General features: G+C 40.4%; 1 protein-coding gene across 3 annotated transcripts in view; it reads left to right on the forward strand.

Moving 5' to 3' along the window:
* Positions 1-16,434, forward strand: part of PTPRR (protein tyrosine phosphatase receptor type R) — a 239,420-nt gene that overhangs the window by 142,900 nt on the left and 80,086 nt on the right. For all 3 annotated transcript variants that reach the window (XM_032420225.1, XM_032420226.1, XM_032420227.1), the window contains one exon: positions 7,954-8,216. In XM_032420225.1, the coding sequence (XP_032276116.1) occupies positions 7,954-8,216 (263 nt within the window). The remainder of the gene's footprint in view (positions 1-7,953; positions 8,217-16,434) is intronic.

Genomic DNA, 16,434 nt, shown 5'->3' on the forward strand with positions numbered 1-16,434 from the left:
TTTAGAAGGTGTGGGTTTTTTGTTATAGTTAATTGCACTTAAAAATATGTGGTTCTTTTTTTCCTTAATACAGGAAATCTTGAGTGCTGTTTTCTCTCTCATCAGTCACAATTAGAGTGTTTTTCTGCTTCACAGATGAAAAGATGTGAGGAAGAGGAGAATAGAAAGGGGTAGCAGGTGCTCAAAGTAGAGATTGTTCAGGCAGGAAAGGGATAAGATTGAGTAGAGCAGAGGCAAGGAGGGAAGTGGCAGAGCAGAGTTTGCTCTTACCTTGTAGGACACGATCCAAGATCTGCCTCTCTAACTCAAGGAGCCCCTGCATGTCCAGCATGACTGGAGAAATCCCTACAGGACATACTGGTCGCCTGGGGCAAAGGAGCTGTCGTGGCCACACTCTCAACCACTCGAGACCAGAGAACAACGCTTCTTTTCCCAATTTCTGCAAAGCACCAATGTAAAGGCCAGAAACCCAGTTAAGTCTGCTCCAAAGTTACTGGAACAAATCGAGAAAGGAACGTTTCAAAAGTATAGATGATTGCTCTCTAGTGGGTTGGCAGGTAGATTCATCCACTCATTCAATCCACAGATTCCTGCAGAGGATCCACTGTGGACCTGTGGTTGGTACTGTGGCCAAGGAGAGCACAAGACAGATGGGGTCCCTATTTTGTGGGGCCTATACTCTGGAGGCAGACACAGACAATAATTAAGTTAGTATTTTTTTTTAATCAAATAGTGGACATATGTATGATTCCAAATATTTGACCTTCTGGAAAAGGCAAAACCATAGAGACAATGAAGAGATCAGTGGTTGCCAGAGGTTGCAGGGGAGGGGATGAATAGGTGGTGCACAGCAGAGTTTCAGGGCAATGAATCTATTCTGTATGACACTGTAGTGGTGAATACATGACATCATGGATTTCTTAAAATCCATAGAATTTGCAACCCCAAGAGTGAGCCCTAATCTAGACTATGGACTTCAGTTAATTATAACATATCAATATTAGCTCATCAGTTGTAACACATGCAACCACACTAATGCCAAATGTTAATGGGGCAAATTTTCTAGGGAAGTAGGGGAGTAGGGGCATATGAGAACTTTGTACTCTTTGCTGTTTTTCTATAAACCTAAAACTGCTCTTCAAAAATAAAGTCTAGTCATTTCTTTTTAAAATCAAATATTATTCAGTGCCACGAAGAGATACCATAATAGTGAGTGAGTGGAACAGAGCACTTTGAGACTTCTAAGACATGTGAAAATATGGGGAGAGGGCCTCGCAGGCAGAGGATATGGTGGGTGGAGCTGCTGGGGTGTAAAGAAGCTAGTCTCTCTGGGTTCAACAAGAAGGGTGCAAGCTGAAACTTTTAAGCAGAGCTTTGATATGATTGGACATGTGTATTTACCAGAGCAGGTGCTCTGCTGGTGGAGTGGTTGGAGACAGAGCACAAGGTGAAGTGTGTGAGCAGGAGGACTCTTCTGGAAGCCATTGTGTTAGCCTGATGACAAACATGATAATGGCCCAGAGTAAGGATGGCGGTGGAGATGGGAGAAGTGAACGGTTGGGATTTATTTGCAGATGGAAACGACAGGACTTGCTGTGTACTGATTCTCAGGGAGAAGGAAAGAAAGAAATTAAGGTTGATTCCTCTTGTATTTGGCTAGGACCTGGGTGATGGAGCTCCCATTTCTTGGGAGAGGAACAAGTTGGGGGTGGGGGTAGTGAGAGAAGCAACTCTTTCGATGTGCGTTCCAGTCGCTCTTGAATAAATGAAAGAAATAGAATGATATCTTTCAAACACAACCTTAAATTTTTTTTAAAGATTTTATTTTATTTATATGAGCTGGGGGAGGAGTGGAGGGAGAGAGAAGCAGACTCAGTGCTGAGCGTGGAGCCCGACCTGGCGCTTTATCCCACGACCTTAGATCATGGCCTGAGCTGAAATCAACAAGAGTCGGACGCTTAACCGACTGAGCCACCCAGGCACCCCACAGTCTTAAACTTGAATGAGAAAAGGTCCCCTTAAGAAGTTAACAGACAAACCAGCAGTACTTAGGAAGATAGACAAATACTACCTACTAGACAGGATTAAGATGAAGTTAAGTTTATCTGATGCAGCTATACCATTGACAAGTCAACAGTTCACATTTAGGGACTTGTCAAATGTGATTCTCCAAAATAAGTTTACCTGTGTAAATGTTCAAGTGTTTTTGATAATAACCTTGATTTAAAGTAAGTCCTTTAACTTGGCTTTCTCAGTAATAGTTACGCTATCACTTCTGCAATTTTCAAACACGTAATATTCTGATTCTATTTCCCATAATTTTGTTGATTCCGTGACAGAGGAAAAGATATAGCACAGAATTTTCCCTCTGGCAAAAATTATATTTATGAGAGATCAAATGCCATTATTTGCATCCAGTCTTCCGACATACCACAGAAACGAAAAGCATATGGTTTTTCATTTTTTAAAGATGAAATTTTATAGGTAGATTGCTGTGATGGTGGATTACGTGTGCTATGTAACAATAACATAAGGCTTGGCAAAATTTTTGAAATGTGGCATATTGTTTACTGTCCTTAAAATAAAAAAAAAAATGTATGTTGCCAGGCATAAAATTAGACATGCATGACATTTTCAAATGTGTGACTTATTTAGCACCTCTCAAATGTGAATCTAGAGTAGGTGGAGCAATAAATAGACAAATACGATTTTCCAAGAAAAAAATGTGTGGGCAATTTCCAATCCATTCAGTCTGTTTTAGGCGGAGGAAATTTATTACTGAGAAGAATTCGTTATTAAACTTCAATGAACAATGGAAAGGACACCATTTATCACCGAAATTAAACCTTCCAACGTACTGAGAGGTTTCTTACGAAGTGCAGAGGCATTTATGCGATATAGGTAAAGATGTCTACAAGCCAGATCGCTTCCAGAAAGCAATTTTAGAAAATACATGAAAACAGCTGTTTGGGTCAACAAAAGTTCTGGCATGTTGGACCTGTAGAAGAGCCATCCATCCATATGCCATGCAAAGAGTTTTTCTAGTCATGCTCTTGGTAGGAAGGAAATCCTGAGGCAGGAAATCCTATGTCAGAACATCCTATGTCAGGGGGAGTGCAAGAAGAGGGGTTGGAATTCAAACCCATATCTGTCTGGATTAAAAGTCTGGGCTCCTTACCATAATTCCATGTATAAAAGAGTCAAACTGTGATTTCTTTAAGTCCTCACACTCTGTCTTGTGAACATCTGCTTCGGGCCACAAAGGGGATGATGATGAAAATTCCTATATTATCTTTTACTGGGTGTAATTTTCCCACATCTGTCTCTTCTGGAAGCCTGTGAATTCTCAGAAGTTAGGGTTGTGTGCTGCCTTTGCATCTGCAATGTTGCTTCTGGAATGTAGTAGCAATTGACTCATGTCTACTCAACTAAAAGAAATGAATGAATGAACTCTTTCAGAACTAACTGTAAAATACTGTAAAGAAAATACAATGGGCTGTTAGTTGATGGCATCATTTTAAAATTGGAACGTATTTTAACTCAAACAGATATTTTGTGTTACCTACTTAAGAGATTTTTTTATTGAAATACACCTGCCATATAACATTGTGGAAGTTTAAGGTGTACACTTATGAGATTTTTTTAAATGAAAATTATAAGCAGCAAAAGAGCTTTATAGGATTTTTTTGGTAGCTTTCCTCTCATTTCTGTGTTCCTCTGGCTCTCTTCTTCATGCTATTATTTTTTATCTCTTGGTATAGTTTGACTTTTACAGTTCCTCTCTCGTTCAATATTCCTGTTTTCCTTTTCCAAATGACCAAATGACTTTATTGCATCCTGAGATTCAAACAAGGTAAAACCAAAGCTACTGATTTACCATTGCTATAATAAGCTTTTAGGTTGAACTTCGCAACAAAGTGCGTTCACAGAGAGAAATATGCATATGCTATACTCCAGACCTTGATCTGCACAGAGAAGAATCTCTGACACACTTTTCCAGAGGCTTTGGGAAAGGTGTTGAGAAGAAAGATGTGGGGATTTAGAAGAAACGGTAGAGTCGAAAGATCACAGGCATTAAATCAAGAAAGTTGGATTCTAGACTTTATTTCTAACCTTCCAGAAGTCATTCAAGTGTTCTGAGTCTAAATGTGAAATGAGGAGATTATACCAGATGATTTTTAAGAGCCCTTATCCCAGTTTCTCAACAGTGGTACTGTTGACATTTGGGACTGGGTGATTCTACTGGGGGGAGAGGGTCTGTCCTGGGCACTGTAGGGTATCTAGCAGCATCTCTAGCCTTGCCCACTAGATGCCAATAGCGCCTCACCACACACCCCAGTATGACAACCAAACACAGCTCCGGACGTTGCCAAATGCCCCCGAAGGGCTAACGCCCAACTGGTTGAGGACGACTCCCTCACAATTTAATTCCATGATGACGGCCCCATTGCCCGGTCTCAATGTCTTCAATTCTTTCCACATTTTGCCAGACAGCCCAATCTCTCTCTCGTGGATTTTTGAAGTGTCTTATAAGCATTATATATTCTCCCGGTTCTGCTTTTCCCTAATTAAAGATGTAAATCAGTTTGTACACATACTATGTAGATTAAAAAGTTGACCTATCACCAGAGATGAAGTAAACAGTTGACTGTAAAATGCATGACAAAGGTCCTTCATCAAGAACATAAGCTCTTGAAGTAAAGAAGGACTTTGGACTAGAGCTTGTTCTACACCAATAAAACCGTAAAAGTGACCTGTCAAGAGCTATCGAGAAGGCTGATATTTCCTTGACTTTCTCATTTTCATTTTTGAAATCTGCTTCTCCAAAACCCAAATGTAAACAGGCAATCACATGCTCCAATGTACATATATTTAGATATGAAGAACTTAGAATATATAATATATGCAGTATCTTTTATTAAAGATATTTTTGTAAAGGTACAGATGTATTTGTTTCTCTTCTCATTCAGTAAAATGACTGGCTTCCAATTAAGAAATAAAAAGCTAGGGGCACCTGGCTGGCTCAGTTGGAAGAGCATGTGACTCTTGATCTCGGAGTTGTGAGTTCAAGGCCCACGTTGGGTGTAGAGATTACTTAAATAAACAAATATTTTTAAAAATAGTAATAAATTAAAAAATGAAAAAAGCTAAAAATTTAAAAATAATAAAAAGCTATCCCACCTTAAATTCTGTTGCCTCATCTTTTAGTAATTACATATTTAACTTAGCAGATGTGTGTTTTCTGATTGGTACTGTTCTAAGGTGGGTTTTGTTTGTGCAGAGTGGTGGCCAAGTGCCTTTTGAGGGTTATAGAGACTGAAGAGAAGCAGTAAATTAAAAACCTCCCAATCCTTAGGGCATGATGCACTGGGTAAGGATATTTATCTTCAATATTTTCTATCCTGTAGGCTGTACAAGTCTAATTAGAGTAAGAAGATTTGTCACTTAGTATTAGACATCTTTTTTTTTCTTATGCAGTAATATTTCTCACAGGAATATTTAGCACCCATCGCTTTCAAAAATTTAAGATTTAGCTTTACCCTACTTTTGTCAATGAACACCACTAGTATAAAAGTTTCCAGGTTATGAGGAAGTGAACTGATAAAAGACAATAAAGATTCCTTTTCATCTCCTGGCAGTTCAATTCATAAGATGCATTTCTAGTTATACTCCCTATGTGCATAGTCTTTTTCCTTAAAGAGAGCTTTCAATCCACAAAAAATCGATTTGGTGGTGTTGAACCCCAGTGGTGAGAACCACATCTGCAGCTGACTCTTTGAGAGTTCATCTTTAAGAATTATGGCACAGCAAAGAGAACACCAGAGGTAACGTAAGGCGGTGGAAAGTGCATGGGTCTTCGAGTCAGAACTGCCTTAGGGCCTGGGTCTGACCCGGCTGGCTGCTGGCTTTAGGCAAGCCATATTATTCAGCTAGACAGCAATTTTATAAATGTATAATTAGGTCAGAAAGACCTTTAGTGACCATTCAAACTCCGATTCCCTCCGTATCCCTAATTTAAAAGTCACTTAATGTACAGTCATTCCTATTTCTTACCTCTCTGCCCAAACTTCTCTCTTGTTATTATAACCTGAGATGTTGGATCTGAGACATAATTAAATTTCATTTTCGCCCTATTTTTACATAATTCCAAAGCTCCCTTTTCTATCACAATTTCTAGTTCTTCAGTTCTTAATTTTGAGTCATCTTTCTTGTGACTTGGAGTAAATTTTTTTCAGGAAACGTACACCAGTATCATATTTCCTGAGACCTTATGCATTTGAAACGTTCTTCCTGTTGGTTTCATTCACATGAACTTCGGTTTATCAAGGTGTGGAATTCATGCATTTTTTGCAATATGCATTTTTTTCCTCAGTCACAAAAACTGCTCCGTTTTCTCCTCACATTTATTCTTCTTTCAAAGGACATACTTTTTAACTGAGAACTTTTTTTAAAAAAGATTTTATTTATTTATTAAAGAGAGAGAGAGCACAAGCAGGGGAAGCAACAGGTAGAGGGAGAAGCAGGCTCCCCACAGAGCAGGGAGCCCGATGTGGGACTCGATCCCAGGACCCTGGGATCATGACCTGAGCCGAAGGCAGATGCTTAACCGACTGAGCCACCCAGGCATCCCTGAGAACTTTTTTCATTCCATATCCTTAATTCCATAAGAACAGGGTGCAGTTTATTTTCTCCAGAACAGAATACTATGGACCTCTCACGATACGTGACATTAGGTGGGCACCGAAAATAGTTCTGAGTGACTCGCTTCTCTCTCCTTTAGTCTGGTTTATCGTTTACAGTGACTTTTCTCTGACAATTTGGTCCACAGAGTGTCCCAGCAAAGTCAGTCTGATACCTTTAAATGTTTAAAAATGACAATCCTACCATTTCTAAATTGAATTAGCCATTCCAGAAAGGGCTCTGAGAATGGAGAAAGTGGTATGTTTGCTTTTTCCTACATGCATTAAAAATTAAAAAGGGGAGGGGCGCCTGGGTGGCTCAGTCGGTTAAGCGTCTGCCTTTGGCTCAGATCATGATCTTGGGGTCCTGTGATCGAGCCCTGCATCGGGCTCCCTGCTCAGCAGGGAGTCTGCTTCTCTACCCCTCCCAATCTTGCTCTCAAATAAATAAATAAATAATCTTTAAAAAAATTTAAAAGGGGAAAGAGGTAAAAAATAAAATTCTGGTTATCCAAATTATCGTTGGATAGGTGCCCTAAATTTAATTTTTTGAAGAAGTTACCAGATATTCAAGTTAATACATGACTAGTGTGGATATTTACCAACATAAGAAATTACAATTTATAGCATAACTATTTTTTCACTAATATATTTTTTTAAGATTTTATTTATTTTTTGACAGAGAGAGAGACAGCGAGAGAGGGTACACAAACAGGGGGAGTGGGAGAGGGAGAAGCAGGCTTCCCACTGAGCAGGGAGCCCGATGTGGGGCTCGATCCCAGCACCCTGGGATCATGACCTGAGCCAAAGGCAGACACTTAAAGACTGAGCCACCCAGGCGCCCCTTTTCACTAATATTTTATAAGATTTTCTTCTCACATGTTGTACTGGATGCAGAGGTCTATTTCTATAAATGTCATAAGCCCTTATTTCATGGCTATTCCTTCGATCAGCCTTCCCTTTCAGTCATTTTGAGTAAAAACTTGCATGTGAATCAAACTGACATCTGGCACTTTTATAAAATTAGCCTGTTTTCTTTTGAATATATATTTGAGGACCAGATTCATGGACATATTTATTTAATAACTGGAAATACCAACTATATCCTTTTTGAGAAAAATCTCAGTACCACCCAACTAAGAAATCATTCTAGAAGGCTTTGCTTGGGTGTATTATCATTAAACCTCCATTTTAGTTTGTCTTCTGGGTTGGGGTGGAAGAGATCATATTTTGTTGTTCAGTGTGAAAAAACAAGCCTGTATATCTCCTATAGATTCTTTACAGATTAAAAGAAAAATTTCAGCTTTCCTTGCGACAAGATAAAGAGAAAAACCAGGAGATCCACCTGTCGCCCATTGCATTACAACCGGCACAGTCTGAGGCAAAGACGGTCAACAGCATGGTCCAGCCCGAGCAAGCCCCAAAGGTGCTGAATGTGGTTGTGGACCCGCAAGGCCGATACACTCCTGAGATCAAAGCTGCCACCTCTGTCTGTGCTTCTCCTTTCAAAATGAAGCCCATAGGACTTCAGGAGAGGTAAGAGCTTTTCTGTATTCCCCCTACAGGTTGCTTTTTTTTTTTTTTTTTTAAGAATATTCACCAATTAAAAATGATAGAAGCAGAAATGATTGGCATCTTGGGTAAAATTGCTCACCACCAAATGGACACCAGGAGGAAGTAGTCTTTCTTGTCCCCCCAAAGAATCTAGCTGTGTTACAAAAATCTTTTAGTTACATCAGATTCTGTTTAGCTAGTGGAGACCCAAGCCACAGTCATCTTCACCTCCAGGACAGCTTCTGTAATCATTTATTGGGTACATTTTGAGGGCTGCTGATGTAATACTATCTTCTTTAATTGTCGTCAAAACTCTAGTAGGTAGAAGGACTAGAAATAAACTTAGGGTATTTCCTGACAAAGTCCACATTGTTTGGAGTAAGGTAGAAATGATCAATGTCACAGATAATTTTTTTATAAAGTTTTCCCTCTGCTTCCTTTGAGCAAATGAATAGTAAATATCTCAAGATCCATGACATTGTTTTTGTTGCCTTACCTGCCTTTGTGATGTACTTTTGCTGGCTTTCTCATTTAAAGCAAAGCCAACGTGGGGTGCCTGGGTGGCTCAGTCGGTTGAGCATTTGACTCTTGATTTCAGCTCAGGTCACGATCTTGGGGTCCTGGGATCAAGCCCTGTGTAGGGCTCCGTGCTCAGTGGGGAGTCTGCTTGAGGGTTCTCTCTCTCCACCCCCCCCACCACTCCCCCAACTCATGCTCTCACTCTCTAAAATAAGTAAATAAATCTTTTTAAAAAATTAAAAATAAATAAATAAAGCAAAATCAACATATGAAAACCAGGATATGCAAGGTATATAAATGAGGGGCTAATTCTTTACTTCCTCAAAATATTAAGTAAAGCTTCCCCATAGAATTTCTTAAAATAAGAAACTTCCTGTTTATATTTAAAATACAATTGATATTATATCTAATATTGCATGTCAGGGTAGTGGGGGAAGTGAGAGGCTCTCAAGGTACACTCCCTGGTTCATTCTCCTCTTATTTTCCTATATCTTCATTTTCTATCACTGTCCTTTTTGTTGCCTTAGGTTTTTAGATCACATCTCTAAATTTTTATTATATTTCCTATAACACACACACACACACACGCACGCACACGCACACGTCACATCCCTTCAGAAAATATAAGAACTTCAGAGGACAAGGTGGTCATTCAAATTTTTTTGTAAGTATTACTAAAAAACAGTGAATGAAGTAAAAAGAAAGGTATTGTTGCAGTGATCCCCAAAGTCCTGTAAAGGGAGAACATTTGACTCCGTAACAGAAGAATGGAGAGCAATCAAATCTTCCTCATCCCCCAAAATACTAGTTGGTTTCTGGATGAATCCGTGTGGGTCTCCAGGTACCATTTTCTTAGTTGGGTACCACTACATTGCTGTCTTGGGCTGTAGATGAGGTGGAACATTCTCCCTGAGGCCAATCAGGAATCAAGAGAACTGGATGCCAGACCCAGCTCTGCCGTTGCTGAATTCAGTGGCTTCACATGAGTCATGCACCTATCTGGGCCTCACTTTCCTCATCTGTGATATGAAGGGGTAAACTTGACTTCTTTGCTTCCTTCAGGCTCTTTTGCTTTTGTCACCCAAATTAGTTTTATACATTGATGTTTGCCTCAAAGAAAACCTTAAAGCAGGTGTCTGGGCATTGGTGTGTACCAAGGGCGGGGTGATCGAAGAGATCTGCTCAGATGAAAGCAATAAGGTGGTCATTTTCTATAGATGATTTAAACATGATAATAAAACTACCTAGAAGTCAGAGTAACTTTTATTACCATCATGCACCACCAATGCTAAGCAAGGCCAGCAGTTAAATCCCCTAAGGAATACCTATTGCCAGAATTTTGCCTTTTGTAGGCCGCTGCTGGGCATGTTTGAATTTCAAAAGCATAAGGTTAAGTATCTCTTTCTTCATTTAAATGAAGTGAATGTTTGAGAAGGGAGAGTACAGAATGGTGTCTTACTCATCTTTATGGTCCACATGGGGAACTCTGTGTAATCAGTGTCTATAAACTGCCCTGGATCCCCACCTATCACCTCCCACTTCCTTCCCACCTCAGAGGAAGAGAAAGCTACTCTGTCCACAAAGGCTCCAGGTCATGCCCTCTCAATCCTGATAACTTACTCCATCAATTTTCCTTCTCTTTTTTCAACTGTGCCCTCTTTGCTAATGCAAAGATTATAAGAATGGTATAAGGACTAGCATACGTTACATATTTCACATGTATTATTTTATTTCATCTTCTCTGCCTGATCTAATCCTCTTCTTCCATTCAGACTGTATACTCTTCAGATTTATCTTGCTATAACACTATTTGCATTAGATGACTCTGCTGTGTAAAAGTCCTCAAAAGCTCCCCTGTGCCTACAGGCTTAAACACAGACCACCTTGCTGGACCTCAGAGGTCCTATGCTATTGGTCCCTGGTCCTTCTTTCCAAATGTGTTTGCCACTACCCCCAAAAATAAACCTTCCATTCCATCCACTCTGTTCTCCAGGGTGCTGGGTTCCTGTCTACATCTGCATCTTTGTTCACCTGGTGCCTATTCTCTCTCCTTCTACTCCTTCTTCTCCTCCATCTATCTCTCGTCTCCAAATCCCAACCAAAACTTACCTCCTACCATTGGCCGTGGCACCTGTCCGTATCCACAGGGAGTCTTCACACCTCTGAATTCTCACATGTACCACTCCCCTAACGGTGATTTTCATTAAAGAATAATTCAGAAAGGGACTGAAACTGGTTTTCAAGTAGTTTGTCCTATCCCTTCACCAGCTTGGAAGACCCTTAAGGACAGGTGTAGGCTCAAGATACTCTTGTGTCTCCCATGGTTCCTGTGACCCTGGTACATTGTAAACACTACAAAATTATGGAGTTAATTAATTAATGTGCATCTGCATCTGGAGAGCTCATGTATTTCTGAAGAGCCTTCCATAAGAACAAATGGCCTATGATAAACTACAGAGCTGAGTCTCTGTGCTAATATTACATCTGACATTCACTAAGTAAGTGATTCAACATGTTAATTAAGTCCTTTGTTGTGTAGTTTTCACAATGTACAAAACAGGTTTGATAATATCTGTTCTGCCTTTTTTCAAAGGACACCATAAAATTAACAATCAATAGAAAATGGCATTTTGTCTGTGAGAAGGAAAAGGAAATCTAGTATTCCTTTTGTTTTGTTCTGTGATCCCATTCCACAAGCCTATACTAGGTCAGTTACATTTTTGAACTTGGGAAAGTTGAAACTTTTTTTTTTTTTTTTTACTGAATTGATAAAGTTGAGCCTGCCATTTGACATCATAAATATTTCTTTTCTTTTCTTTTCTTCGTATTTTTAAACTGTCAATTGACTTACAGTTTTTCTCATCCTATTTATAAATCTATATTTATGAATTTGACCATCTAATGTAATTATCCGATTAAATCTACTCTCATCTAACAAATGAATTCATTTCCCATGGGGAGTCCATGAATTGAAGAGATACATCCAGAGGCCTGCCCCACACCTACTGCGTGTAAAACTTGGAATTTGTTTGTTCACCTGTGATAAGGAGAGCGGCAGGTGCCTTGCACAGCTCTTGTGACAGTTAAGCTAAACAATGAATGCCACATGGCTGGCACAGCAGGAGGCCATAGCTAGCTCCTGTTCTTTTCTCTTGTCCCATCCCTGTCCTCCTCAGAGTCCCCGCTTGTCACTCTCAAGGAATGTATACAAGCCAGGTTCCAAATGTCCAGTAAACCAAAGATCACATTCAGACCCTAGAATGATACATTTTCTTCCGTTGGGAAAACAGAGAACTTGTAAATACGAATTCCTGCACATTTCCCCTTTAGGTTACTGTACGACAGCCAATTTTATGGAAAGGAAATTAACAGGCAGACAGGGAGATTCACATTATTTCCTCATTTGATTTTTCATTAGGAATAAAAGTGAGCAAGGACAGCTAAGGAAATGGTCATCGCTGTGATCAGTTAATGGGCTAGGAGAAATACGCATAATGGAGGTTTTCTATTGCAACTGAAGCCTCCACAGGCCCCCAAGGGTTGTCAATACCCAATGAATGAACATTCTCTAACTTCTCCTAAACTATACCTTAATATGGTTTATTTTGGTCCATAAATACTGTGCAAGTGATGATGTAACACCCAGATGTGTGATTTTAAAGGGTTTTTTTTAAGGCTGAGCCTGGGAGATTTCTATCAAAGCTAAAAAGATGTCTGCTGTAGTGGAAGCAATGAAAACATGAGCCTGACCAAGAAAATGTTGAGTATTCTACACCTAAACAAAAAGTTTTGTTTACTGTAATTTCCTCCAGGCAAGGTGGAATGTTCCGACTTCCGTCCCCTGCTCTCCCTAGTGGAGAAACATTTCAGTGCTCAGGAATTTTGACTTAGAAGATACCTAACTGCTTCTCAACTAATCTCCCTTTGGGAAATACAAGAAAAGGAAAGCGTATAGAATAGACACACCTGAATATCAGGGTACAAAGTATACAAAAATATTCTGGAAATTAAAATCTGTATTCATGAAATAGACCCATCAGTGAAAATGGAGCCAACTCCCTCACTTTCTGTCTAGGGAAACAGAGACCCAGAATCTTCTCTTTTAGGTCTTGGGGAGAAAAGCCTAGCCTGGGACAAGGAGTCTTGTCCAAGTGATTTATTGAGAGGAGGCTCTCAGGAGAAGCCTAAAGGGAAGTAGGGGAGGCAGAACAGGAGAAAAGAAGCCAAGCAAAGAGGTGGTTTCAGCTGCCATCTGATCTCAGCCTGTTCACACAGGGAGCCCTGAAACATGAGTGGTACCTCACGGAACAGTTGTTGCACCTCGAGGCAAACAGGGTGGGCATCTGTACCCGCATGTCAGTCAACCATTGACTGCAGGCCATCCCGTGGACGGCAGAAGCATAACCTTGTAGGCACCTCCCATCAGCCAAGGGTGATTCTCCAGAGAAGCGGCACCTGCGTGCCATTCACATCCAACCCTCGCAGCAGTGGGGGCGGGGAGAGGGGCGGGGCGAAGGCCATCTGGGTGGGGCACCAACCACTTTACTACACTGGCCAAAGGTGACGACACTAGTTACAGCAGAGCTAGGTTTACATTCCAGGTTTCCTTGATCTTTCCTGTGATACACATACCAAGTAGCCTCCTTTATAATAAACACCAGTCATTCTGAGGGAACCTATGACCCAACACCACCGAACACTGTCTATCACCCACGACTCATTTTTTCAGCCTGACAATATGGGAATCATAGCATAACACGTAACAAGCAACCATTTGGAAGTTAATCCCAATTTAATTCCAAGTAACATCAATCAAAACAACAACTCAGTAACGTTTATTGACCCTTTACATGCATGATCTCATTTAATCCTCACAAGGAACTTATTATCCCCTCCTTATGGTGAGGAATGGACGCTCAGAGAGTTTAAGTTACTGCCCAAATAACATAATAGTAAGTTACTGGGCTTGTGAGAGTGACAAATAGAATTTGAGCCCAAGTAATTTGGCTCCAGAACCTGTACTCCTAACAAGTACTATATTGGAGTGGGGGGCGGGGGGGAGGTATGGGGAGCGCATTCCTATATTCTATGGAAAATCAGTAAAAAATAGATTACAAATCAGTGTCTAAGTAGGTATATTATGGAGTGTCACACTGTTATTCCTCTTAGCAAATTTCATGCTTGGCTTTCAGAATGTTTTTCAGATCCCAAACAAGTAAAATTCCATGTTGTGAGGTAGATTTAAAACACGCAAGTGGAGCACCGTCTCACTCCCAGTCTTGCTCACTGCCAGTCTCAGCCTTTCCTCCATCTGGTTGTTCCCAGACGCCAGGTGGATATCCAACATAAATCTTCATATAACCACTATGTTCTACCTCCTCCTAGCTGACACAGTTGATAGAATTTTAAGCTTCCCTTATTTTTGATTATCATATCCTTATAAAGTACTGTTATGGGGATGTCCAGAGCTGGGGAGGCCTTGGAAATATGCACAAGCCCTTTGCTTACAGTCAACATCGAACTCTTTTGTCTTTATTTGTAGGATAGACAATGGTTGCATTTTTATGGAGGTGTGTTGGGATTCTGAAGGATTAGGAAAAAAAAACTTTAAAGCGTTCCTTATTTAAACACACACCAGGATTAAGAAAAGGGAGACAGAAGTTTTGAAATCTGCTCAAAAATTAATGGCAAGTCATGAGACAAAAGGTGATCGTGGTGAATGAGAGAAATGACAGGGGATACAACCCAGGGTGAAAAGAGCAGAGGCCAAGATCTACTTTGAAGGAATTAAAAGTAGTAGAGTTCTGGGGCGCCTGGGTGATGCAGTCAGTTAAGCATCGGACTCTTGGTTTCAGCTCAGGGTCCTGATCTCAGTATGGTGAGGTCGAGCCCCAGGTCAGGCCAGCACACAGCACTGAATCTGCTTAAGACTCTCCTTCTCCCTCTGTCCCTTCCCCAGCCCCTGCACACATGTGTGTGTGTGCACGCGCGCATGCTCTCTCTCTCTCTCTCAAATAAATAAATCTTTAGAATAAATAAATAAAAGTAGTAGAGTGAGTTCTGCCTATAAAAGGTAAAAATTGGCCACCACTTGTTGGCAAGCAAAGACCTAGCTTCTCTCCAAGCCGACTGAAGTGTTTGAGCCCTGGGTGGCCCCTGGTGGAATCACAAGAGTTTAAGTCCCATTGTGTGCCCCTCTCTGTGTCTTCCACCAGACCACCCATGATCCAGGCTCCTGCGTCCTGAGATTCAAGCAGAAAAGGTTTCTCAGCATGCCATCCCCACCCATCTTTCAACACCCGTTAACTTGCAAATCTGATCCTGGACACTGGCTTCCAGCTTTACTAGGTGATCTCCATTTCCACTCCCCTGATGGGGGGCAAAGCCCAATTCTTTTCTGGGAACTCTTAGAGCCATTCTGGAGGCTCTGACCTATTTTAAAGCAAATTAGGCTTATTTCCCCTAGCTGCATAATGTTAGCATCTCTATAGAGTTCTCCCTTGTCCTGCCCCTAAAGAAGAGGTTGTTGCCGTATAATGTTTTGAGGCTCACAAATTCTTCTACCCGTGATCAAATTAGAGTTTTCCTATGGAGAGTCCTAAATGCGGGGCTTTTTCAAATGAGATTACAAGTCTTTGCTAGGGGACCATGTTCCAGGTCTAAAAGTACAGGTTGACAATTAGGTGAAATGGCCTTTTTTGTGGAAGCATTTTAATCAGGACAGGCACAGATGATTCCCAGAGTACGTCTTGCCTCCTATTTTGAGAGAGACCAGCTCTGAATTTTCGTTACTGTGTCAGGGGATTGTTTTTTTACCTTGCAGGCAGACGGTTGCCTTTGGAGTTCTTTGAAATGTGTCCTAAAGCTACAGCTCACGGTTCTGCTCTGTGCATTTTCTGGACTTCTCGAACATTGTTTTCCTATGAAGTGATGCTCTACTCTGTTCTCATCAGATTTTCCCAGCTATTGATGATAACATGACCTCTATAGCAAAACAGTGAAAAATCAGATTACCCACAGCAGGTGACTTTAGCAAAATTATTTTTCAACTGATGGATTTGGGTTTTTTTGTTTCTTTGTTTTTTTTTTTTAACCTGGACGTATATCACAAATGTTAAAATGTCATTTCCATTCAGTAATGCCTCCTGATTATGTGGATGTAATTTAAACAAGGTGGGAGGGCTCTGTTCTCCCATACGTTCTGAAGCCGGCCTGGATGAAGCCTATCGTAGTATGTGCAAAGAGTACCCTCTAGTGGAGAACTGCATGTTGAGGCCATTATTAGCCAGTGTCGTCTAGGGAAAAGGAAGCTCATTCTTGTTTCTGTTAAAAAAAAAAAAAATCCATAATGACTTGTAATGTCCTCTCTGGCAGGTGAGGCATAATCTTGTTTGGCAGATACTTTAGAAAAAGGTCTCGGTGTAGTGATGCAAGAGCTGTAACTTGAGAAATAACAAATTGGTATGAACACTTCCATTTGAAAGTGATGTGCTTTCTAACAATGCTTAGCATCCAATCATTTTCATTTCTCATTCAATCCACAAGTAATTTTTAAGACAATGGGTCAAATGAAATTAATATTGCCTAATGTGGATTATAATATATAAATCCTTTTACTCAGGAGCCAATTTTTATTCTAAATTAGAGGTTTGATTATGAGCCTCGATAACTCTCCCTTTTC

This window comes from Phoca vitulina, unplaced genomic scaffold (genome assembly GCF_004348235.1).
Source record: "Phoca vitulina isolate PV1807 unplaced genomic scaffold, GSC_HSeal_1.0 scaffold23, whole genome shotgun sequence".
Lineage (NCBI taxonomy): Eukaryota > Metazoa > Chordata > Mammalia > Carnivora > Phocidae > Phoca > Phoca vitulina.